Here is a 25,582-nt window from a genome sequence, read left to right on the forward strand (position 1 = left end):
CCCAATATTCGATACATTTTTTAGTTATTTCTAATGAAACTGCAAACCTAACCATGTCACCACCCCATCTCCCCATTCAACAAACTCCAGTGGCTCCTCTCTTCTCCAGAATCAAATAATAAATCTTCTCTTTCATATTGTCTTTCACTACCTGGCCTCCTCCTACCTTTTCTCGTACCCCAATATACTCTTCTTATCCAATGACTCTGGCCTCCTTTTCAAAATGCTCTGATTCCGGACATTTCCCATGGCTCTGTCTTCTAGCTTCCCCAATCTCCTTCAAGTCCCAACTAGAACACCTTTAGAAGCTTTTCCTGCCTCTTCTTAATGCTAATGCCTTCCATATAGGGCAGTCTCCAATTTATCCTATATATTGTACAAATGTCATTGTTTTCCTATCATCTCCCCCAGTAAGGAAGTGTCATTTACCTTTCATTATGTCCTCAGAGCTTAGTGTAGTGACTGGCACATAGTAGGAGATCCTTAATAAACACTGGTTGACTAACACACTCCCCGAATAAACTCAATTTGTTCATAATAATTTCTTGGCTGAACAGCCTGTTTGATAAGATTTTATCTAAAATGTTTGAATGACACTAACAACAGTCATCTATAGTTCTCTTTCCCTAGTTTCGGTATTAGGACACAATTTGTCTTTAAAAAAAAAAAGTCTGATAAAGGGCTTTCTTTTTCAATTGTTGAGAAGGTTACGCAGTATTGGTATTAACTCTTTAAAAAGTTTGATAGAATTCTCCAAATCCACCAGTGTCAGGAGGTGAGTTTTGTTGTTGGTTTTTGTTAGTCTTATTATAAATCAGTTTTTCATATTTTTAAAGGTAATCCTGGTTTTGTTTTCAGTTTTGTTACCATATTGCTGTGCAGAGTCCACTCTACTCATTCTTTTCTTGATAGGTTTTGGTTTCACTTTGCTCATTTGCTATTTTGACTCTCCCTGTTTTGTTTTGTTTTTAAAAGCCAGGATGGTAAAGGTTTATTCATGTTATCAGTCTTCTCAAAGAACCAGCTTAGTTTTATCATTTCTTCAAATTACAGATTCAGTATCTCCTCTTTTGTGCTTATTTTGGGTTTTTTAATTTTTGAAAATGCATAGTTCATTAATCCTCTCATTTTATATTTTGTTAATGTATGTTTAAGGGATATTTTTCTCCTGAAGACTGCTTTGAACACATCCCAGAAATTTTGGTATGATGGTTCATCATTTGCATTGGTTCTATTTGTCCTTTGACTGGCTCATCATTTAAGATTCATTATTAACTCTCAGTTTGCATGTGTGTGTGCATGTGTGGTCTGAAAAAAATGTTTATTATTTTTGCCTTTACATTTATTTGCACTGTTTCTGTGCCCTAACAATATACAATTTTTATAAAAACTTTCATGCGATAATGAAAAATGCTAGTTAGTACCATTTAGAAGTTGTCTTTTAACTCCAATTTCTCCAGCTTCAATTCTATATTTTTTCCTTTTGATTATGTTAGATTTGGCCAAATCCAAAAGGGACATTAAATTCTCCTATTATTACTGTTATCATCTATGTCTTCTTTAAAAACTCAATTTATTTTCAGATCTTCATTCTCTACTTCTTCACCTCCTCCCCTACTACCCAAACTACCCCCATCCCATTTTGAGAGCAAGAAAAATAAAATCCTCGTTACAAACATGTAGTCAAGTGAAAGAAATTCCTGAATTGGCTGTGTCCAAAAGGACATGTCTCAAGCACTCTGCCAAATCCATTGTTTCCCTAGCAGGTGGAAATATTTCATCATGACTACTCTGCGATCATGGCTGGTCACTGCGTTCCATCGGAGATGCAAAAGCTTTCAAAAGTCTCGACAATATTTTCTCCTGCTTCTACTCACTCAGTTCATGCAAGACTTCGCAGCTTTCTCTGAAACTATCCCCTTCATCATTTCTTACAGCACAACAGCATTCGATCACATTCGCATACTGTAACTTGTTGAAACATTTTACAGCTAATGGTATCCCCCCTCAATTTCCATTTCTTTTGACACCACAAAAAGAGCGGCTACATTTTTGTACATCTAAGTCCTTTTCCTTTTTTTTTTATTTCATTAGAGGGATTGAGCTGGTACCACTGGGCCAAAGGGTATGCACAATTTAACAGATTTGTGGGGCACTGTCCCAAGTTGCTTTTCAGAATGGCCGGATCAGTTCAGTTCCATCAACAATGTATCAGCTTTCCCACGGCTCATCTAGCATATATAATTTTCTCTTTTTACCCCTCTCCCATTTGTCACTCCTTACTCTAGGGATAAACAGCCACAATGATTACGACAACTTTAGTTCACTGGAACTTTTATTGTTAATTACAGAAAGTTTTTAAGGCAAAACCAGAACAAAACAAAAATCACCACATTTAGTCCACTTAATAGCAACAACCCATATTGCCTCCCTGAACACCCAAGGCAAAGCTGAAGCTGCTGTCACAAGAGGAGAAACTGAGGCCCAGCCTACATTTGGTAACAAGGGAAAAACTTGCACTCTGGTGCGTCGGCCACATTTCTACTAGGAAGCAAGAAAAGCAAATTTTGTCACCCATGTTAATTTAAAAAATATAATTAAGAAATAACCTCTAAGAAGGGACCCCAAGCTGCATTGTGTATAAAACACAACACTCACACAAAGACTCCCCTAGAAAGTCTTCTCCGGGCCCCTTGGCCTTGGACTAGGCAAGCACTGCTACGGTCACTGACCAAGTCAGGGCCTCAGAAGAAACAAGTCACAGAATCTCTCCCCCCACCCCCAGACACACCCCAAAGAGCAGCCCACCCTGACTCAGCTCTATCCCACTTCCCCAAATCCACTTCAAAAAGCGAAGGCTCAAGAAAAGTATCACAAAGAAAGAGAAAACAGAAGAAAGCTACAACCTAAGGATGGGGGTCTTCAAAGAAAACAGACTAAGAGCTGGACCACCTCCATCCAGCTAGGACAAACCAAAGCCTTGCCTCTCTCATTCTAAGCCAAAAGCAGCTTCTTCCAATAAGGAGACTGGGGCTCTTCCACATGGTGGGAAAACCAGTTCAAAAAACCAGGAAGGCTCTGAATAATTCCTGCACAAAGCCACAACTTTCTGCTGCCACTAATATGGCAGCCAATAGGCTAAGGGGATCAAGCTGGAACAGGGCCAGGAGCTCTGACAGCCTCAGCCCAGGATGGTTCTAAACACAACTAACCAATTAGATGTTGAAAACCCAGATGAGGCCATCAGTGGTTGTTGGAGGATGGAGTCCGCCCCAGCTTCTTCTGTCATCCCTATCCACAGGCTCCCACCATCCCACCCAGTCTGAGATGCATTCATGGCACGTCATTCAAATAGCAGAGGCAGGGGAAGCACGACAACATGGCCAAGTATGGCGCCTTTCAGACCCACGGCAATGATGGACAAAGGGAACAGAACAGTGATGGGATGGAGGAAGAGGACGTGGGGCTCATTTAAAAACAGAAAAAAAATTCAGATCTGTATGTTCCCTTCCCCAGACACACAAATAGGAAAGAAGTTGCAATTTCTCCAAGAGAGAAGGACTCTAATTCCACACATGGCGCTTGCAGTGCTCAACAGCCTAGGAGAGACAGAGAGAGAAAAATGAGGTTCTTCCAAGGCCAATCACCCCAAACTACTTCCCCTTCCAAACTGACATCTAAGACTCAACACCAGGAGCCAGCCCCCAGGCCACGTGCTCATCCTGAGGCTATGGGGGACAATGCCAACAGTAAGTGCCTAATAAACATGCACCCCTTAAATGGACTGAGAGGAAAAAGAAGCACAAGGAATATCCTGGTGTTCTACCCTACGCACGTGGCACGTGGACTTGGTGTAGACAGTGGGAATTACTTACGTTGCACTGAGTGGCTGTCTCCAGGTTCTTACACCAGTAGCTTGGGCCCCAGACACATTGCTCCGTTCCCAGCAGAGGCTTAGGAGGAGCTTTGGGGCAAGCTCCAATTTTCTATATGGGGAGAAAAGGATGTGAAAAAGCAGAATGAGACAGGCCCAGGAGATTATCTCCCTCTGAACCTTCCTACCACTTGTGAGGAAGTAAGTGACTGAGTTCTAGGGAAAGTGAGGTGAGACCAAAGTCGCCAGGTTCTCTTGGGTTCCATGGGGTGGGAAGGGATACTGGCCAGACCCCAGAGATGTCCAGCTGGGCTGGGAGGAGGAAAGCGCCTTCTCCCACAGACCATGGATGATCCCACCCTCCTAGAAGGGTCTCAGAGCCCCGAACACTGTCAGCTCTCAGGAGGTGCCCATGGGCCCCAAGAACAGCCTGCTCACACTGCCATACTCACCAGACACAGAGAATCAGGATTCATCTCATCATGCAGGGCTGCTATCAAGATGGGCTCATACTGTTCCACAAACTCATCACACTGTCCAGCAGAACAAAGAACAACACTCAGCCCAGGGGGCTGGGGCCACACAGGGACTCTCAAGGAGCCATTGTGCTCTCTCACCACAGAGCAGCCCACCTTCCCAGCATGCCCTATACTACTCCCTGGCCACCTCTGTGCTCAAGAGCCATCCCATCCACCTCAGATCTCCCCAAGCCCATCAGCTCCCTCCCAGGACAGTCCCAGGATCTCCCTGCTCAATTCAGAGGCCTGGCTACCTCCTCCTTGGGCCTATCAGCTACCCCACCTCTAGGGATGACAGCTCAAAGACCACTGACTTCAGAGTGAAAGTAAAACCCTCAATCTAATGAGGATGGGAGGCAGATGTTCAACATCAGCACACTGGGGCCCCACAGCTAGTCCAGACCTTTCTGACTCCAGCAGTCTTAACACCCAGCATTACCTCATCTTTGTAAATTCCTGGCAACATGCTACAAGCCTTCTCAAAGGCAGCAAGAATCATGGCCTTTGTGCTGTTCTTATCCAGGTTCCGGTCCAAATACCCATCCACCTTTTTGCACACCTCACAGAAGACTCCACTCTTAAGCCTGGCCACGTTAACTGCAGAGCAGAGGGGACATGAAAGGCAAGGTGACGTGTGCAATCACCAGCCATGTATGAGGTCATAAGCCCTGGGGCAAAGGGTCCACCCAGAGTCTTCCATCCTTACCTGACTTTTTGTTCCGACAAAGGTTAAGCAGGCTGCAAACCAAGTGAGGGCTTGTCTCATCCAGGAGCAGATCCACGATGGCCGGGCCATAAGACTCCACCAGGTCTCGGCATTCCTGAGCCATGGACTTGGGGATCACAGAGCACACTTTCTCGACAGCATGAACCATATCCTCCTAGAATATGAGGACTGGAGTTAGGCTGAGTCAAGCTCTGGTGCTGTGGGTTGTAGGAGTTTGGGTGCTGTGGTTTTTTGTTCTGATCTGGCTGGACACAGGTGGGGGAAGGGAGGGAGAAGGAAGATGACATGAACATTCCTGGTCTCTATGGGAGCCTAGCGTAGGTCCAGGAGACCGGAACTGTCTTCAAAGGCCTATGAATTAAATTGATACCAAAATCTCTGCAAATGACAAACCCAGTATGCCCATCTCATTCATGCACTGAAGCAACCTGGTCCTGCAGTGCCTGGCCCCTTGGAGGGACTCAAGAAATGCTGGTAGATCCTGGGAAAGGGATGACCACTGGGCATACATACCTTACTCTTGTTGCCCTCCAGCAATTTGATGATCTCTTTGATAACATATTGGCACAGCTCACAAGTGGGACCAGCCTTCATCTGAACCACGTTCTTCTGTTAAAAGAGCACATGGGGACCTCAAGGTCAGTGGGATGGTGTGAACCTTTCCCCAGGCAGCCCCAGTTCTCAAGCACCTAGCACACACTACAGAGCCAGGGCTGTAACTAGACTACCTACCAGAGGTATGGGGAAACAGGCACAGGGAGCTGGGGACTCAGGATCCCACTACCGGTGAATGCTGAACTCAAGAGTCTAGATTGGGGTTCTCCTGATTCTGAATTCAGAGAGAATCTGCGGGGTTCAGAGGGAGGAAAGCCCTAGTGTGGGCCCCGAGGCCTGGGACCTGGTACCAATCCACTTACTAGCCATGTGACCCAAGATGGCTTGAGGTCCCTCCCAGCCCTACATCTATGATCCTATGGCTTCTTGGAGATGCAATTCAGGGAATAGGCACCACCTAATTCAGCTCCAGAGTGAGCTGGCCCACGATGAATGATAAGGCCTTAAGAAAAATAAGCCAAAAGCTACAAAAGAGACAGAAACCATGAAACACAAGCCTTTGGCTTTGGGAAACAAGTGCCCAGCCAAGGGTACCAGGCCTGTTCTGAGTGAACCTCCTCACATCTATGCAGCTTCTGTCCCTGGAGACTCAATGCCAAGGAAGGTGAGCTTTTCACAGGACAAAGGTTCATATCCTCTGTTATTTAGCTAGCTGGGTTGAACAACATGACTATCTCCATGTCTTCTGTGCTTCTGAGTTGTCCCCTCTGCCCCAGAAAGACCTAATGGATGATGGGCCCAACTTACCTTGATTGGCTCCACCAGCTCCAGTGCAGGGATCACTTTGGTGGCCACGTGAGCTGGGACCAGGGCCTGCAGAGGTATCTCCTTCCCTGCACAGAACCCAGCATATTCACAGATCTCCTTGGGTTGCTTTAGAGAAGCACAGTGGGGAGGCAGGTCAGCATGCACCCCAATGAATGTACATACCACCACCTCCCCCCCAGCCCACAGGCCTCCCACAAATGGGGGCTGACCCAGGGTGGAAGCACTAGGGCAGCAAAGAGGTGAGACAAAGGTCTGCTCTGGCAACACATCGGTGGAAGAAACACTGCCCTGTCTGTCCGTGTTGGTGAAAACAGGTCTACTTTGGTCTTCCTCTTGTCCTGGTTTTACTGCAGGACTAATAATATCACTGCTTAACCTGTTAACCTGTCCACACTATGGATCTGATTCAACTGGAAGGCCACGTCCAAAAGCATTCTTTGTCCTCAGGATGCTGGGGACGAGGAACCAGTTATTCCTCTAAGCTCCCAACAACTCCCAATAGCCCAGTTACGTCTCCAGAGACCTATCTAGCTGGCTAAATGAGCCGGGGCCTTAAAGACTATCCACGGGGCAGATCAGAGATAGGTTTACTTTTTTAAAGTAAACAACCTGAGACATGGCTCAGAGCCCAAAGGAAGCCCCAACTCAAACTTCCAGGGCCACTTATCTAAAGGAGTCTTTTCCTAGCCCTCAAATGCTCTTGGCAACCTAACTGGGGGGGTTCTTCAGCTTGGACCCCCTTGGGTCTCAGACCCTTAGATGGTCTAGTGATTCCCTATGGACCCCTTCTCAGAATGTGGCCGTTGTTGATCGATTTCAATTAGAAATTAATGAAAATAAAGATGTCACTCTTTTCCCATCCAGACGGGAGAAAGTTAAGAGACCCTCATCTACATACAGCCACAGTTCTACAGATGCTTCCTGTGACCATATCCCAGAGGCATAGGTCCCCAGCCCTTCTTTCAGATGAAGAGTGTTCTCTGCTCAGGGGCAATTAGCCAGCAGATATCTATTCTTTGGTAGGAAAAGAAAACATCACGCCTGGAAAGCATTCCTTCAGAAGGGGTTGGTGGGTGGGGGTTGGGGGGGTAACTGGCCCAGTTACAAGAACAATTGTCATCAAGAATCAATGCAGGCCCAGCCTAGGCACGATTCCCCAGGTTCTAGAATCAATGCAGGCCCAGCCTAGGCACGATTCCCCAGGTTCTAGAATCAATGCAGGCCCAGCCTAGGCATGATTCCCCAGATTCTAGAATCAACGCAGGCCCAGCCTAGGCACGGTTCCCCTGGTTCTAGAATCAATGCAGGCCCAGCCTAGGCACGATTCCCCAGGTTCTAGAATCAATGCAGGCCCAGCCTAGGCATGATTCCCCTGGTTCTAGAATCAATGCAGGCCCAGCCTAGGCACAATTCCCCAGGTTCTAGAATCAATGCAGGCCCAGCCTAGGCATGATTCCCCAGATTCTAGAATCAATGCACGCCCAGCCTAGGCACGGTTCCCCTGGTTCTAGAATCAATGCAGGCCCAGTCTAGGCATGATTCCCCAGGTTCTAGAATCAATGCAGGCCCAGCCTAGGCACGATTCCCCAGGTTCTAGAATCAATGCAGGCCAAGCCTAGGCATGATTCCCCTGGTACCCAAAAGGCAGAAGCCAGAGCCTGGGGTCCCAATTCCCTGGATCCAAGAGATCTGCTATGTGGTGTTAGGTCATCATTCATGCAGCAGCAGCATTTCTAGCATTATGAAAAGCAGATCTAAAGGCACGCTCAGGTTGAAAGACAAGGTCTCTTATCTTTGAGGAACAAGTGAGCTGCTGCTCAATCCTGTCACTGTCCAGCCCCTCAAACTGAACCCACACCTAGAACTGGCAGAAGATCTAGGGGAGTTCTCATCCCCTGCCCAAAGATACTCCTCCCCAACATTGCAGTAAGGCAGTCAGTGGGCACCCACGCTGGACCCTGCCCTTCTTTCTCCCCAGGTTTCTGACTGGATAAGCAAGAGGTAAAAAGAGAGAGCCCCTGAGACAAAGCCTGGAAAGGGAGTTTGAAGGAGAAAAGCAGCCACCAGCCAGCACTACCTGCTAACAAGGTTCACATCACATACCTGATCCTGCGGCTGAGAATAAAAACAGGAGATCGGAGTGGAAAATCAGAGAAAGGAAAGGACATAAGAGGTAAGAAAAAAATGTTAAATAAAACAAATCAAGCTGAGAACCACATGTAAACAAAGGTGCCACAAAGAAGCTGAGTAGCCAATCTGTGCTGGGGGCAGGTGACCTACCTTGGTTCTGTCTGCCTGCCTGGCAGCCACCGGGCAGACTGAGCACACTCTCTGGACACTACATAGGAAATACCTCAAAATGCCCAAATGAATTCTAAATCTAAAGACCCATTTATACTAAGGACGTTTGACTGGAGTCCACCAACACTCTCCCTTGAGTACTGCATGCGATGAGGACTAAAAGCCCCAATTCTATAATAGAAATCCTATGCCACTAAATGTCCTCACAGAAGATTAAGAATTCTGAACCACAGAATGCAAGGCAGAGGAATGCCCATTGAGGCCCAGGTGTCTTAAAAAAGAAAAGAAGTACCCAACCAAATTAAGTTAATGCTGGTGAGTATATTAATATTCAGAAAAATTTATCCCTATCTGGGGGGTATTGAGTTCATCCAGTTACAGCATGAGACTAAAAATGTTAATTCAGTTCTTGTGTAGTTTAAAAAAAACCATCCCTGCTGGGCTCAGACCTTACCCCCACCTAATTCTCAGAAAAGTGGGTCTCTGATCACAAGGGGTGATATGGGAAATGAATGTGGATGGATAGATGGATGACTCAGGACAAACCCATCCTTACCACCAGAACAACCCATCTCTTATGAAGGACAGGACACTGTGCATCTGTCACTCTCTTAGCAAAACAGAGCCCTTACTCAGCATCATAAAAAAGTTCCTTTGGAATTCCTGGGTGAAGCCTTTCCCTCCCACAGCCTTGGCACAACAGTCATGGTAAGCATACCATATCTGGGTTTAAGCAGCACCAGCCCTGATGTCAGTTACAGTGGTGCAGAACAAGCTTGGGGCAGCAGGATCATGCCCGCTCCATTCCACCACCCCGCCCCACCCCACCTTCATTTCAGCAGAGGCTCAAGCTGGGCAATTCAAGGATCCAGGGATTCTTAAGCAGATGGCAGGGTCCATCTCAGAGCTCACCATCAGGGAACAGCAATTTGGCAGTCAGGCTAAAGGGACCTACAGACCCCGAAAGAGGAGCCAAATCCAGAGGGTGCTATGCTCCCTCCCTTGGAAATAGGGGGAGATATCCTGAAAAATCTAAGGGGGGAAGCAAATTAGTAAGGGATAGTTAATTTTGCCAAAATCCACCAAGTTTAAGGCCCAACAGAGGCAGTGGGGACAATTTTGAGGCTGAGAGGCTTGAAGGATGATTCGGCTTCTGGCTGAAGAGGAAACCACAGCAGGGTCAAAAGACAACATTGGAGAAGAGCTCCTCCCTCCACTTACCGTGTGCATCACCATTTGGACAGCAATGTCAGAATACTGGCTGATATAGGACTTGCACTGCGGGTGAGGAGAGAGAAAAGGCAAGTCTTATAACTATCAATCTAACAAGGTACCAAATCCAGAATTTCCCAGCTACGCTATCGAAGCTCCCAAAAAAGCTTGCCTCTGGGTATACAAAGACAGCAAAGAAACTGTGCCTGCCTCAAAGGAGCTCCTAGTCCTGCTGGGCCTTGGCAGAAACCACAGGATCTCATTCTAAGGATGACCACTTTGCCCTTCCCTTGTTCAGGACTGGCCAGTGTTCAGGGATTTATGAATACCACTCCAGAATGGCAATGCTACATAGCCATCCATCCATTGGCTTTCCACCCTAGGTCCTCCCAGCATTCCTTCTACACTTCCAATCCTCAGAACCCTACAGCCTCTACTCCAGCTCCTCAGCAGAGAGCCTTGCCATGCCCTGAAGGCTGCCTGCCCCTAGACCACACTCAAAACCCCTTCCATCTTTGCCCATCCTGTGAAGAGAGGGCCACGCTCCTTGCCAATACCAAGAGCTTTGCTCATACCCTCAAGCCCATCTCCTTTTCACTCATCTTTTGGGCACTAAGTAGTCTTCACTCTCTCCCTACCTAGACTGCCACTCCCAACTGCACCTCTATGAACAAAAACCTTCATCTAGCCCTGCCATGGACTCTTTCCCTTCACTGTCTTTTATTCAAAGCCATTGGTGGCTTCCTATTGCCTCTAGGAGCTGGCATTTAAAGGTCTCCACAATCCAGTTCCAACCTACCTTTCCAGCTCATCTCACACACATTGCATTCCAGAAGGATCAAGAATGTTCCCTGAACTCAAGATTCCATCTATTGCCTCATGCCTTTGCATGGACCATTGGCCATACCTACAGTCATTGCTCAATTCCACTTCTCAAAATCTTCACCTTCCTTCAATCAGCTTAAGGGCCAGGAAGACTACCTTGATTTTCCTCCTATATCTGCCTTCTGCCTCTGCCCCATGAGTTAATGCTTTTCCTCTCTTCTTTAGATTATTTTCTATTATCATTTTATAGACATTTTATTCCTCCTAGGAAATTCCTTAAGGATAGAGATGATTTTGTTTCATCTCTGTTATCGAATGTTGTATAAGTAGGAACTTGACAAATTTGTTGTATGCCTCTTTTGTCCCTAATTTTTAAATAAATCTCCAGATTATTTCAGGGGCCTTCGCCCAAAATTCCAACCTTCTCTAGCATGATCGTCCTCTATGTGTGACTTGGGACAAGTCTCAATTATCTCTCTCTTGGCTGTTAAATCAGGGGACTGGACAAGAAAACCTTACCTGAACTGCCCCAAGATTTGCTATCTTTGTAACTTAGCTCACCCTGTTTATGACTCTTGGATCACTGAAATCACTTCATTAAAATCCTTTAAAAAATGGTAGAAAGGCCACCACCTCAAAATAAATGAGTTTAGGACATAACTTTAGATTGTAAGCACTAGGATTTCCAGGCCCTTGGGAAAACTCTGGACTAGAAAGCCTTCCTTCTATGAAAAGTCAAAGAGATTACCATGTCAGATACACCTGGCCCAAGGCGATCACACTCTTCCTTGAGATGATCCACTAACGATTCGACGAAGGTGGAGTTGTTCTTTATAGCATTCTGCACATCTGTCACTAAATGAACACAGTCTTGGCACACATCCTCTCCAGCCTGAAGAAAAGAAAGGACACAATTCAGTGTCCTAACCGACCCTTTCTCCCACCCCTAATACCAATCACCAATCAAAATGGAATGGATATCCAAGAGAAATAGGATGCCCCCATCTTCTTTCCCTCACTTTTTTCCCCACATCTTTCTTCACTCATAGCAGGGAAAAGTAATTTTTTCCAACCATACTTTGGGCATTCAGAGTCTACAGATCTGTAAAGCCTAAAAACCATGAAAAGATTCCTAAGAGGCGGCATGTCCTGGTGGACAGAGCCAGCCAGAAAAGACCTGACACATCCTGGCAGAGTCACAGGCACCTCTCCAAGACTTTAAGCTGCTGAGAAGGTGGAGACTTGTTGGGGTAGAGAGGCCCCATCCCTTTTATTTGAATGAGCTGGTGGGGGGAAAACCAGATCTCTGCATGTTCTTCTTTCAAACCCCCAGGATACAAGCCTTCACCCTGCCTGAAGACAGGCAGGCCACAGAGGCCTTCTTCGGGAAGCCGGAAGATGCCATGGAGTGCCCATCATTCACATTTAGCCCCTCCCGCCCCCCAGCCAGCTTCATCACGAATTGCTTGGCCTTCTTACCTTTGGCTGAGAGGGCTTTTTCTGGGTCTGTCCCTGAGGGTAAAGGAGGAGGGGAACATTGGCCATGAAGGGAGCCACCAATTTGGGAATGTCCACTTCAGAGATCGAGTTGGATTCCAGTTCCTTCTGATGCTGACTCAGGGTAGCCAGATGTCTCTGAAGGGACCGGCAAAACATGAGGGTGCTACACACCTCCTCAGGATTGCTCTAAAATTGACCAGAGGAAAAAGGAACAAACTGGAAATTGCTTCTGCTGACAAGTCATCTGAGACAACACCCCTATTTTCCTAGAACTGGGCTCCTAATTTAATCTTACCCCACCATCCCCAAAAAAGTGACCGCTGTCTGCCCACATGCAAACCAGCCAAGACAAACCAAAGACAGCAGCCAGCTGGCTTTTCTTTATGCCTACGTGGGCATGTGTTCCCATGGGGCACGCGGGCCCCACTGCTCTCTCCTCTACATCTCAGCACTGGGGTCCAGTCATCAATGAGGCATTGTATTCATGGAATCAGATAATCAGAAAGAGAAGGGATTTTCAAGGTCATCACTCCGGAATGCCATCGTCCATCGTCGACATCCCCAGCAAAGGGTCCTACTTCTTAGACACCTTCAGTTTAAGAAGGGAAGCTCTCTACTTCTAGATTCTATAAATGCCAATGGAAGATTGATCTTTGGGTACCATAAAGACTGAAGATTTTTCTACATTTCAGGGGGACATCAGACTCAAATTATGATGAACATTTCATTGAACATTTCATCAGGCGCAAAAATCTAGGGTAAAAAAATCCAGAAAGATGAAGCAATAAGGTCGCACAACAAGTTGCTAGGGAGGTAGAACTAGGCAAACCAGTTCAACTCCATAACTGACTCTCCTTTGGAATGCCTCGCTGCCCTAGCCCACCCCAGCTTAGAACTGACAGAAGCCAAGGCTTCCCAGCAAGCCTCCTCTCTCCTCCTAGGCATGGACTCTACCCCAGACGGAGAAGGCTGTGCAAATATTCTACCTGGTTCACCTGCTAATTGGTTGTTCAGTGGTGGGCCCTCACCTCAGGAAGGCTCGCCAACCCCTCCCCCAACTGATGCCTTAGCCTCTTCTCCACAGCTTCTCCTCAAGGTCCTATGGCATCATCCCCCCACCTACTGAAAGCCCTGCTTCACACTCTACCAAGAAAACAGAAGCCATTCACCTCCAGCCGTCTCTTCTTCCCCTCCTCATGTCTCTGTGCCTTGATAATGTTACTCTCATTTCCTCCTTCACTCCAGTGGAAAACTATTCTACATGTCTGTGTGTGTATGTATGTGTTTCTCTTCTTCCATGTCCCCCCTTTCTTCTGGTTCCTTCTTTCGACCCACAAAACATCCAAACTAGAACCTACCATCTTTCTCTCTCCTCCCCTTCTCAGCTAAATTCCTCAAAACCATGTGAAGGTCTTGCAGAACTATACTTATCTGATACAAGGGAGGACAAAAGAAAAAGGAAGGAAGCCAGGAAAACATTCATGAATCACTAAGAGAGTGAACGAAAAAAACGTCTAGTGGGTACAAAGCCCTGGGGATGTGGATAGAAAAGCAGCAGGTCCAGACAGGCCCCCACCAGGCAGCGGGGTTAAATCGAGGGCCAGCTGCTCCACCCCCCACCAAAGCCCAACCTGTCCATAAGTTGGGGGGAAAAGTTGGGGGGCAGCCCTAGTGCTTGTTTTTCTTTGTATATTAACTTGCTGAAAAGAGGTCTCCAAAACCCATTATCTCCCCATCCCCCTGGGCCTCCACTTCCCCTCCTCTCTTCTCACTCTTCTAAACCCTCTACAGCCCAGTTTCCAACCTCCATCAAATGAAAGCACCCTCATGTGTCAGCAAGGATCTTAATTTCCAATGGCCTCTTGGTCAACCCTCAGCTGACCTCCCTGCAGCATCTAACACTGCTTCCCACCCTCTGCCTCCTGTAGCCACCCTTTTCACTGGATTTTTGCTGTGTCCAGGTGTCCTCATGCCTGTCTAATCATTCCTCAGGTCCTTGCCGCCTTACCACCCATCCCACGTCACACCCACTAAATGGGGGAGTTGCCCAAGGCCCTGTCCTGGACACTTCTCTCTCTACACCCTCACAGGGTGACTTCCCAAGGACTCAGTTATCTCCTGCAGATGACTTCCCAATCTGTATCTAATCACCTTGAAAGCTGCTAAGATAATCTGAATTGGATGTCAAATCTGACATTTCCCAAACAGAACTCACCCCTCCCTCTCCTGAATTTTCCAATCACCACTGAGAGACCCATGATTCCCCTCATCACCAAGGCAGGCAGCCTTGGGTCCTCGGTCCCTCTCTCTGAGGGATCCCAGGCCAATCTTCTGAGATCTACCTCCACCTAAGCATCCCACTCTCTCCTCCCATGCAGCCACCCAGATGATGGTCTTGAGGTGCAGACATGACCACCCTGCCTCTACTCCAGATGCAGTGGCTCCCTATTTCCCATGCAAGGGCTGGCAGACTACAGCTGAAGGGCTAAAGGAGCTGAGCACGGTCTCTACGTTTCTAAATACAACAATGTAAAGGCGCATAGGAGGCACAAAAGCGGGCAATGATGCCCAAGACGGACTGGTGCCAAGTGCTGCCGCTACAGGATCAACCATGTGATCCTCTGTCCCTCCCTGCTTACACTCTGTTACTCCGTGGTCCAGTCATACAGGCCTACTGGCTCAGTGCCTCTGATGGCCATCCACTACTCTGCTTCCTCCGCTCCCTTCTGTGTCTTAGAAGCCTTGGCTTTCTCTAACACCCAGCCCAAGGGCCACATTCTACATGAGACCTTTCCACGATGCACTCAGCTACGTGCCTGCTGCCCTGGCCTTGTCCCCAGTCTGCCTCCCTGTCTCACGCATCAGAATGTAAGCTACTAAGGACAGGGATTCATTTTTTTTCTCTGCATGCCCAGGGCCTGACAATCCCTGAGGCCATATTGTTATGGTTTAGCCCTTCATGACCCTATGTGGAGTTTTCCTGGCAAAGATACTGGAAGGGTTTGCCCTTTTGTTCTCCATCTCATTTTACAAATGAAGAAACTGAGGCAGACAGGGTGAAGTGACCTGGGTCACACTAGTAAGTACCTTCTGAACTCATGAACAGGAGGACCTTGCTGATTCTAAGCCCAGAGCTGTCTCCACTGCCCTGCCTGGCACATAGTAAATGATTAATGTTGGTGAATGACGGAACCTGAAAACTGGATCCATGTTCTGCAGTAGGGCCCTGGCCTGTTCTAATCCTCTACCTAAAAAATGCTAGATCATTCTCCCAAAACCCAGAGCCTGACTGACCCAGCCCGACCCCAATCTTCTTACCATTTCCCCTTCAATTGCATTGATGATAACTGGGAGGTAGGACTCCACTATCTCTTTGCACTTGGATACCCAATCCTCTTGAGGAAGCATCTCACACTCCTTCTCCAGGTAACTCTCAATTTCAGCCTAGGACAGGAAGTCACAAGCAAACCATTAAGTCCTGAGATGGGCTCCCATCCCATCTGTTCAAAGCAGAAAAACTTCTAGTGGGGGATTCTTTCAGCTGTGGGTAGACAGGAGATGAGCTCTGGTGTTCCCCAGAGAATAAATAGCATGCTCAAGACATAAAACCCTTAGGAAAGCAAGCCCAGAGACAGCTGATTACAAGTCACTATCAGGACTTGGTGGGTAGAAAGAACTCCCAGTAAGGCCTGTCCCTCAGGCTGAAGTCTAACCCTGCCTCCCAGGCTTCAGTCAATCCCTCCCTCATCTCATGAGCAAACACCATCAAGCAGAGGTATGTCAAGCGGAAACAGTTGTCAACATTATGATTTCTCTCAAATATTGGCTTTCATAGCCCTGATAAAGTTATTTAAACAAACCAATGAGACCTCATTTAACTCTCACCCCCATTTCTCCACATTATCACCCCTACCCATGACCCCCACCCATGATAGCAACAGCCTGCTTACCTCGGTGCCATTTTGTTTCAACAAGTCCCCCACCATTATAACCACCTTCTTACATGCTTCACAGGGCATAGATTTCTGAAAGAGAAAGCAAAGATTAATTCTAGTGAAGGGTTTGAAATGCAAAAGTGAACACTGGAATGCTGATGTTGCTGTCTAAACTATGAGCTGTAACCACACCCACATCTCTGCTCCACATGTTTCCGAGTACCTGTTTTCCACAATTATCTAAAGTGAAGACAATATCCTTCAACCAGACAACACCTCACAAACTACAGCCAACATCAGTTTATAAACACTTCATCTCTCTCTAGACCTGTTTCTTCACCTGTAAAATAACACCTGATGTGAAGGGAGAACTGGTGAGATTTAGCAACTAACTGAACACATAGGGCAAGAAACGAAGGCTAATGTTGAGGTTATGAACCTGGGAATGACAGGAGCCAGTTTAGACGTGTTGAGCTGGAGATGTCTCTAGGACATTTGGTTTGAAGTGTCCAATAGGCAGGTGGTGAGAGAAGCTCAGGGGAGAGGCTGGAGATGGACAGATCCATCTGTGAATCATCTGCGTAGTGAATTCCTAATAGTGTATGGAGATAAGAGGCACCAAGCAGGCCCCACTGCCTGGTACACAGTAGGTGCTTAATAGATGTTTACTGACTCGTCTCTTTTTGTTTCATTCAATTTTTGTTTAAGGGATTGAGCTTTTTGAAGAACAGGGTTTAGAAAAGCAATTGGATGAGTTCTGCTTGGACCCACAGAGCAGAGTTAGAACAGGTGGTTACAAGAGGAAGAAAAGCAAATCTGGGTGTGGCAATGAAAATCTTCCTAAGAACTAGAGCCAGCCCAAAGCAGACTTGGTTGGCCAGGCCCTTCCCAGGAGGCCTACAAGCAAAGGAAGCTCAAGGATTCTCTTGGTTTGTTGGAGAACTGACTGTTGGTCACCAAGAGCTGAACTAGATTAGTGCCTGAGGTCCCTCTCCACTTTGAGATCCTGTGACCTGGAGAAATTTAATTAAAAAGCAGCTTACAAGGAAAAAACAGAGAGATAAGAAGGTCCAGGAAAAACCTACCAAGATGCCAAGAAATGGATGCTGAGCCAGCAAAGTAAACGGAGATATATAGCAGTTAGGCAGGCAGACCCAAGAACCAAGTCTAGAGGACCATGAAGATCCAGAGAGCAGAGATTACCCAGGGAGAGAAGGGCAGTCTACAGGGGCAAAGCCAGAGGGCAGTCTCAACTGAGGGCTAAGGAGTGGAAGGAAGTGGAAGCTGACAGCTTTTCCCAGGAATCTGGCTGAGAAAAGGAGGAGAGATATAAACTATTATCTAGAGGAGACTAGGGCATGCTGGAAGGCAGTATGAAAATGAGGGAGTGGGAGGGAAGTAGAAGAATGGAAAGACATCCAGAGATTTAGAAGGGATCAGGCGTAAGGAGAAATCTATGATCAGACAGAGGAATGCCTATGTATGGCTGAGGCAGAGTGAGGGAGGGCATGAGACTGAGGGACTGGGAGGCTGGGGAGTTTGAGAGAACATCCTCAAGGTAACATGCCCTGGGAGGGGGGGGGAGGGGGGGACAGCGATGCAGGGAAACTGTGGCTCTGTAGGTCCTCAAGTGCAGCCCTTTGACTCAATCCAGACTTCACAGAACAAATCCCCTTAACAAAAGGGGCCTAGGTTCTAGGTCCTAGAACTCAGGGTAGGAGTTAAGGAGGAAAATTCTGAGGCAGGTTCTTAGTATCTTGGGAAAAGAGGGAGAAAAAGGATGACCTGAGAGCCAGGAGCCAGTAACCTACATCCACCACAATCTGGGGACTGGATGGATAGAAAATCTGAATCAAAATGAAGTTGTCTAATGTACCAGACTTTTGGCTGATAATTGTAATTTGCATGGCACTATTTCCAGACTCATGCCATGAAAAGTCACCCAGGGCCCCTGAAGGCGAGTCAGATGCGCCAGCCTGCAAGCTCAGAGTGTTTGACCATGTTCCTATAGAAATGACGCTCCTTGGCACCAAAAAGCAGACAAAAGGCCTGGTCAATGCAGACTCAGAGAGCCTCCTCCTCTGGGCTAAGAGTCAGGGCAGGCCAAAACCTAAAGGAAATTTCCTAGACAAAGCCATTCAGGGTAGAGTTCTTTCTGCAGAAGCGATTTCCTTAGAAGAATTGGGGAAATGAGGATTCTAGTCCCAGAAGATGGAGAAGGCAGAGTGGCACAAAGAGCTGGCTTTAATGTCCCTTTCCTGTCTCCTGTCACAGAATCTTCTGCCCCAGATGATAGTTTTGCTAATGAAAAGAATGCCAGCCTAGGTTAGACCATAGTTAAGTGTGGGACCCTCTGTCCTCAAGAGAATCTCAGTAGGAGCAAAATTTGGCTCTGAGCCCAAAAAGAGTGGAGAAGGTGGCTGACGGGGTGAAAGACCACTCACTCCACGGCTGTTCCAACTCAGGTTTCTACACCCCGCTGTGTGATATCAGAGAAGTCACTCCACACAGCATGACAGCTTCATCATCTCAGGTGTCCCAGCTCTGCATCTATACAATCTTAGACTCTCTGAACACAGGCAGACTAGTAGGCTGACCCACCCAAAGACATCTAACCAAGAGCATAAACTTATTTTGTACCAGCGAAGAGTCCATGGAGCTTAGGCATATCTGCTGAGCCCATGAAGTTTTCAGTGATCTCACTGAGTTTCTGCAAACAGAATATTTCCCATAGTAATTAAGAAAATTCTGCATTGATATCAAATAAATGACAACTCCTGATCAACACAGAAGGATCTCCTTCCTGCCCCTCGCCACCCCGCCCAAGACTAGAGACACAATTTAAGCCTGGAAGCTACTTTGCCCTCACATCTACACCTGCATAATGTAAGTAATCTAATTACTCCAGAAAGCATTCAGGAAATTCTGAAATAGTGAGGACTGAGCAAACACTCACCACGGTGGGCTTGCTCCAAACAGCCTGGCGGCAATGTTGGACAGCCCCACACTCAGCCGCCGTCTGCAAATCCCGGCACCAGACCTCGGGACCCTTTGCACATTCTTCCTTTTTAAACACAGGGCCAGCCAGAGCTAAAAAAATAAATAAATAAATACAAGACTGTTTAATCACAAGAATTCAGGGAATTGATTCCCAGCATTTCCTTGGTAGAAGCAGCCCAAGATTGGCAGTGACTTGTTTAGGCCATTACCAAAATGCTTAACTAACCAGTTTCATCTTTAGCAGCCCTGTTCTGTAAACAATGTGGCCTCTGGCCTATCCTAGGCATTCGGTGCTAACCAATCCTTGGTTTTGAGATAGATCGCTGAACTTGGAGGAGGATTTGGGTTCAAATTTCCACCTCAGATATCTGCTCAACTCCCTGACCCTGGGCAAGTCCCTTCCATGCTGTACCTCAGGTTCTTTATCTGCAGAATGAGTGTTAGATTCAAGAACCTTGAACCTTTCCTGCTCTACATCAATGATCTTGTTATAAGAAACCCCATGAAAAGCTTGCTCTAAGGCATTCTCCCGATTTCTTTTCCTGCTCTACAATACCTGCCATCACTGTGTCAAATCCAGAAGCCAGAGTGTTCAAAAATATCTAAATGATAATGCCAACTTCCTTTGCACAAGGGCAAACCAGCCCAGTTTTCTTATTGAAAATGAGGAAAAGGGAAGTTCCAAGTAGCAGGTTAGAGGCTAGACCTTATGCTGATGCATGTCATATGCCAACCCACCACCCCCCCAGTCAGTGGAAGAGGCACCTGAAGCCCTCCCTCCAGGGCAATTCAATCCCTCCAGGCCTCAGCAATCTGCAGACCAGGAAATCGATCCAAATGCTCAAATAGGAAAAGTTAAAGACAAGCTGCATTTTGAACGGCTTATCTGCAATCTATTGTCCAAAAATGAATGTATGAATGAATGGACAAATGGATAAATAAGTTCTATTTTCCTGAAGATGATTTTAACCCAGAAGGCTTTTCAACACTGAAGATCCCCAGTGTCCAGAGGCCGTAAAAGGCATAGCGGGAAACGTGAATAACCTTAAAAGGTGAAATGGAGGTTTTCAGTGATCGCTCCTAAACACAAGGGGCCAGGGTCCACAAAAATTTTGCTTTGGAGATGTCATTGTTAGGCACAGAAAATCCAGTCAATTTAAACTTTTTTTTCTTAATGCCCTAAGCATGCTTTGAACTGGGGTTTCTGTGGCCTCATCTTAATTTTAGGTAAGCCGGGGACTAAATTTTCACTAATTTATGGTTTAAAGAGTTCCATGATACCCCATTTTTATATTGATGTGGTTATGTACAGCATTTAGGACAGGTAGGTGGTACAGTGGATAAAGTGCTAGACCTGGAGTCAGGAAGACCTAAGTTCAAATTCAGCCTCAGACACTTACTAGCTTTGTGACCCTGGGGGCAAGTCATTTAACCCTGTTAGCCTCAGCCTCCTCATCTGTAAAATGAGCTGGAGGAAGAAATAACAAACCACTCCAGTATCTTTGCCGAGAAGACCCCAAATGGGGTCACGAAGAACTGGACATGATAGAACTAAACAACAACCCTAGCATGAAGGGGGGGGGGGGGTCAAGAAAGGTTTCTTGCAGAAGGTCAGACTTGAGCTGAGTCTTAAGGAAGCCAGGGACACAATTGCAGGCATAGAAGACAACCAGTGAAAATGTACTTGTGTGAGGAAGAGCAGAGGCCAAGGTCACTGAATCAGAGTTGGCTAGGGAGAGTAAGAAGATGGAAACGCAGGAGGGGACCAGGTTATGAAGAGCTTTGAGTGTCAAACCAGCTCAGGTCTCTCTAGGAAATGACATAAAGGAGTAGGTCTCCTTTTTCTCCCCACCCCAGTCACAAGTGCTAGTTCACAGACTAATTAACCCCACAATCACAGCTATGACGTAAGACTAGATCACTAATGACCGGAGTCATCATCAAATAAGTCTTCAGATCGTTTCCATGACTCATTTAACGTCTCCTCAGATCATAACCTGCTACTTACACCGCCCCCGCCCCCCCCCCCCCCCGCCCCAGTTTATGATCCCTTTGCTTAGAGTATCTTTGTTGGGGGAGAGGAGCAAAGAAAAAGAAAGGAACACAGAGTGCCACTCCCCTATTCAGGTTTGTTTCTACATTAGCAGCTCCACATTCCCAATCTACTCTCATAGAAACATAAAATGACAAATAGGTGCCCAAGTTCATCCAGGAAAAATGTTATCAATGAAGTTACTATCTGCTACTATGAAGCTAGCCCCAGCTCCATGCAAGGGAAATACACAGTGCACGATTAAGTGGGCCAAGAGGGTCTGATGAGATGGGGAGGGCTAGAAGCCTTACTCCACCTTGGAGAGAGACAGACAGACAAACAGAGAGAGAGAGAGATCGATCGTATCTGGAGTCCCGAATTGTTGTTGTGCTAGGCTTTAAGGGCTGCTGGGACAGGACATCCAAGGAGGTACGAGCAATGGGCACAGCCCCAGAAAATGTCTGTGTGCCTCCTTATTTAGGTCCCCTATGTAGCTCATTTCTACCCTCCGGATGGCTATGATAAACAAGAGGATAAGGTTACCATAAAATATCTGTGGCAGACATTCCTTACGCAGTGGCCTAGCTTTGCAAGGAGGACTTCAAAGTTCTCCCAAGTCAAAGTACCCCACTGAGTTCTATCTGTACAAGGAAAATCATCTGGAAAAGCACTGGATTCTGGGGACAAAGGAAATGGTCTGTAGGAGAGAAAGAAAGGAGCTCCCTAAGGACTAAAAAATGATAGATGACATACACAAAACAAAAGGGTGCTGCATCAAAGGCTCTCCACCAAATGGAGATGACCGGATTGACCAGAACTGAAGAGATAAGATTATGCTTTACATCCTTATTTGTTCTAGAAACTTGAAACAATAAATCAAGTTTTGGGGTCAAGTTAACACTGATTAAGGCTACTCCTGGACAAGTCCTTCACAGGTCAGGCACAAATCCAGAACATCTAGGTTATAGGCTGATTTACTAAATTGAACAGAAAATCTCATTTTGACTCCTCTGATTAGAAAAGAGGCATCACCTGATATTGGCTGGGACAGTCTCCATTAGAATAGAGAAAATCTATTTCTGTTCCTTATCTCAGAAGGATCTGATAAGACAAGGTCTTTGGCCCACAACTCCAGTGCTAGATACTCCCAAGGAAGATGACTTGTATTACTTTTTTTCAATGGGGGGGGAGGCAAGGCAATTGGGGTTAAGTGACTTGCCCAAGGTCACACAACTAGTATGTCAAGTGTCTGAGGCCACATTTGAACTCAGTTCCTCCTGACTCCAGGGCTGGCGCTCCACTCACTGTGCCACCTAGCTGCCCCTGGAAGATGACTTTTAAGAGCTCCCTGAGCAACAAAGAACCAGAAACAAAGCGGACACTCATGGATTAGGGAATCGGTAAATGATCTGTAGTATACGAACATGAATGAAATCCTGCACTGTAACCGCCGATGAACGACAAATGCCAAGAAGTTAGAGAACTCTTACATGAACTGATGCAAAGTGAAGGTTACGGAGGGAGGCAGCCAGGCGCTGAAGCAGCCGGCGTGCTGGGCCCGGTGTCCGATTCAAATCCTACCTCAGACGCTTACTAGTGCGCAGCAAGAGCATAGGCTCAGTTTCCTCAACCGTAAAATGGAGTTAAGAGGATGGTTGTTGTGAGGATTAAATGGAATATTTGTAAAGCGCTCAGCGTACTGTAGATTTTAATGGATGCTTGGGCGGCTAGGAGGCGCCACACTGCAGAGAGCGCAAGGCCACAGAGAGCCAGGAAGGTTCTTCTTCCTCGGACACTGTGACCCTGGGCAAGTCACCGAACCCTGTTTGTCTGTTTCCTCACCTGTAAAATGAGCTGCGGAGGGAAATGGCGAACCTCTGCTGTATCTTTGCCAAGAAAACCCCAAACGGAGTCACAAAGGGTCAGACAAAACCGAAAGAACTGAACAATGAACGCTTATTTCCTTCAGCAACATAAATGGAAACACAACTGAAAATGAATGCTGAGAAATTAAAATGGCAAAGTGTGGCTTCAAAAGACATCGAATTATCTTCAGGAAGCCAACCAACACCTTTCCATCTAGATTACGACCTGCTGATTTTGCACAAAATCCAACACAACCTTATCTGGCCAGTCCTGAACTGCAGCAGCAGTGCTCAGTACAGGGGCAGCACTTAATAAATGCTGACTAATGTAAACATAAAGTGCAGCATAGTGACTAAAGACTCCATGGGAATGTCTGACCAAGACTGCTTTATTTTAAAATGTAGCATCTCATGTAAATTCAGGAAACCAGAGATCAAGCTTCTGGGCAGGGAGTTAGGGATATTTGTTCATTTGGTTAAAGGGAGAGGTAGAGGAAAGGGTTCCCCCATTTACTCTAGTCACACACATACACACAAGGGCAAAGAATTCCAGGGCTCTTCTGTGTAATGAAAGCTTGACAAGGTGAAATGTATTGCTATAATAGAACTGTCATAATACCATTAACTAAAAGCAAACCAAAGTTTGGGGCTCAAAAATTATGCTGGGGGAATGCTTATGGAATGCTTATGGCATAACGAGTGCCCCCAAGCATTACAACAATTCCATACACACTAACACAGGGGTCTTTAACTTGGCATCAGGGAACTCGGTATTTTAAATATTTTTAAAACTGCAATTCAACAAAACTGGTTTTCTTTGTAATCCCACGTACAACAGCATTTTATTTTATGCACTTCTCTTTTTTAAAATGTGTACTGTCCCTGGCACTGTTAAACCCTGAGAAGACTAAGGCAAAAATCAGCCCCTGCTGCGAAGGAGCTCCCACCCTGGTGGGGGAGACAAGGGAACAATTAAGTACAAAGGAAATACACAGAGGACAAACTGAGGGGGTCCTCAGGGAGAAGACACTAAGATATAAGGGGGGCAGGGAAAGGCTTCTTGGGGATTCCAGGAGGCAGAGAGGAGGGAGAGTTCCAGAGCAGGTGGTTGGCTGGGGGGTGGGAAAAGGAGGACAGCCCCTGAAAATGCTTGGAGAGATGGGGGGGGGGGTGTCTTGTCTGAGGAACACCAAGGAGGGCAGTGTCACTGGGCTGCAGACTACCGGGAAGAGAGTGAGGTATAAGGGCACTGGCAAGGTAGGACCGGGCTAGGTTATAAAGGGTTTTAAAAGGCAAACAGTTTTCTATTTGATCTTGGCAGTGACTGGAGTTGCATCCAGAGGTGATGTGGTCAGACATGCACTTTGCCAGCTGACTGGAGGATGGGAAAAGACCTGCAGAGAGGCTGTTGCCTAATGAGGTCTTAAGGCAGGTGGAGATTTGAGGCTGGAGGTCTCTCTCTTAAAAGAGAGGTTAGGGCTGGACAAACAGACCTGGGAGTTATCTGCATGGAATGATAATGGAAAACATGGAAGGTGATGATAGATAACCAAGTAAAACAGTAGACAGAGAAGGTAAGAGGGCCCAGGACAGAGCTTCATGGGGCTGATGAAGACCCCAGCAAAGATGACAGAGAAGGAGGTCAGACAAGTAGGGGAACTAGGAGAGACAGGAGGTCAGACAAGTAGGATAATCAGGAGAGACAGAGAAGGAGGTCAGACAAATAGGAGAACCAGGAGAGACAGAGGAGGAGGTCAGACAAGTAGGAGAACCAGGAGAGACAGAGGAGGAGGTCAGACAAGTAGGAGAACCAGGAGAGACAGAGGAGGAGGTCAGACAAGTAGGAGAACCAGGAGAGACAGAGGAGGAGGTCAGACAAGTAGGAGAACCAGGAGAGACAGAGGAGGAGGTCAGACAAGTAGGAGAACCAGGAGAGACAGAGAAGGAGGTCAGACAAGTAGGAGAACCAGGAGAGATCAATATTTTGAAAATCTAGAGAAGCAGCAGAAAGAAAAGGGTGATTACAATGTCGAAGTTGGCATACAGTCAAGAAAAGGGAGGACTGAGAAAAGGCCATTAGATTTGACAATTAAGAGATCATTAGGTAACTATAAACAATAGAAAGTACTTGGGAGTCCACCTGCCAAGACGAACTCAGGAACTATATGAACACAATTACAAAATGCTTCACACAAATAAAGTCAGACCTAAACAGTATCAGTTGCTCATGGGTAGTAAAAATGACAATTCTGCCTGAAGTAATTTACTTCTATTCAGTGCTGTACCAATCAAACTACCAAAAAATTATTTTAGAGCTAGAAAAAATAATAAAATTCATGTGGAAGAACAAAAGGTCAAGAATAGCAAGGGCATTAATGAAAAAAATGCCAAGGAAGGTAGCTCAACTATA

The 25,582-nt window shown here is 46.5% G+C and overlaps 1 protein-coding gene across 2 annotated transcripts in view; it reads right to left on the reverse strand.

The window, feature by feature from the left end:
• Positions 1–2,317: 2,317 nt before the first annotated feature.
• The window catches only part of LOC118828113 (prosaposin), a 33,170-nt gene continuing 9,905 nt past the window's right edge, over positions 2,318–25,582 (reverse strand). The window contains exons 2-15 of one of the 2 annotated variants that reach the window (XM_036734523.1): positions 19,232–19,365; positions 16,291–16,365; positions 15,659–15,784; positions 12,320–12,526; positions 11,589–11,732; positions 10,025–10,081; positions 8,606–8,617; positions 6,482–6,607; positions 5,633–5,728; positions 5,099–5,273; positions 4,832–4,989; positions 4,327–4,407; positions 3,876–3,986; positions 2,318–3,599 (exon numbers count right to left, since the gene is read on the reverse strand). In XM_036734523.1, the coding sequence (XP_036590418.1) occupies positions 3,564–3,599; positions 3,876–3,986; positions 4,327–4,407; positions 4,832–4,989; positions 5,099–5,273; positions 5,633–5,728; positions 6,482–6,607; positions 8,606–8,617; positions 10,025–10,081; positions 11,589–11,732; positions 12,320–12,526; positions 15,659–15,784; positions 16,291–16,365; positions 19,232–19,365 (1,538 nt within the window). In that variant the 3' untranslated portion in view covers positions 2,318–3,563. The remainder of the gene's footprint in view (positions 3,600–3,875; positions 3,987–4,326; positions 4,408–4,831; positions 4,990–5,098; positions 5,274–5,632; positions 5,729–6,481; positions 6,608–8,605; positions 8,618–10,024; positions 10,082–11,588; positions 11,733–12,319; positions 12,527–15,658; positions 15,785–16,290; positions 16,366–19,231; positions 19,366–25,582) is intronic. The other variant, XM_036734524.1, reaches the window with a different exon arrangement.

The sequence above is a fragment of the Trichosurus vulpecula genome, chromosome 8 (assembly GCF_011100635.1).
Source record: "Trichosurus vulpecula isolate mTriVul1 chromosome 8, mTriVul1.pri, whole genome shotgun sequence".
Taxonomy (NCBI): domain Eukaryota; kingdom Metazoa; phylum Chordata; class Mammalia; order Diprotodontia; family Phalangeridae; genus Trichosurus; species Trichosurus vulpecula.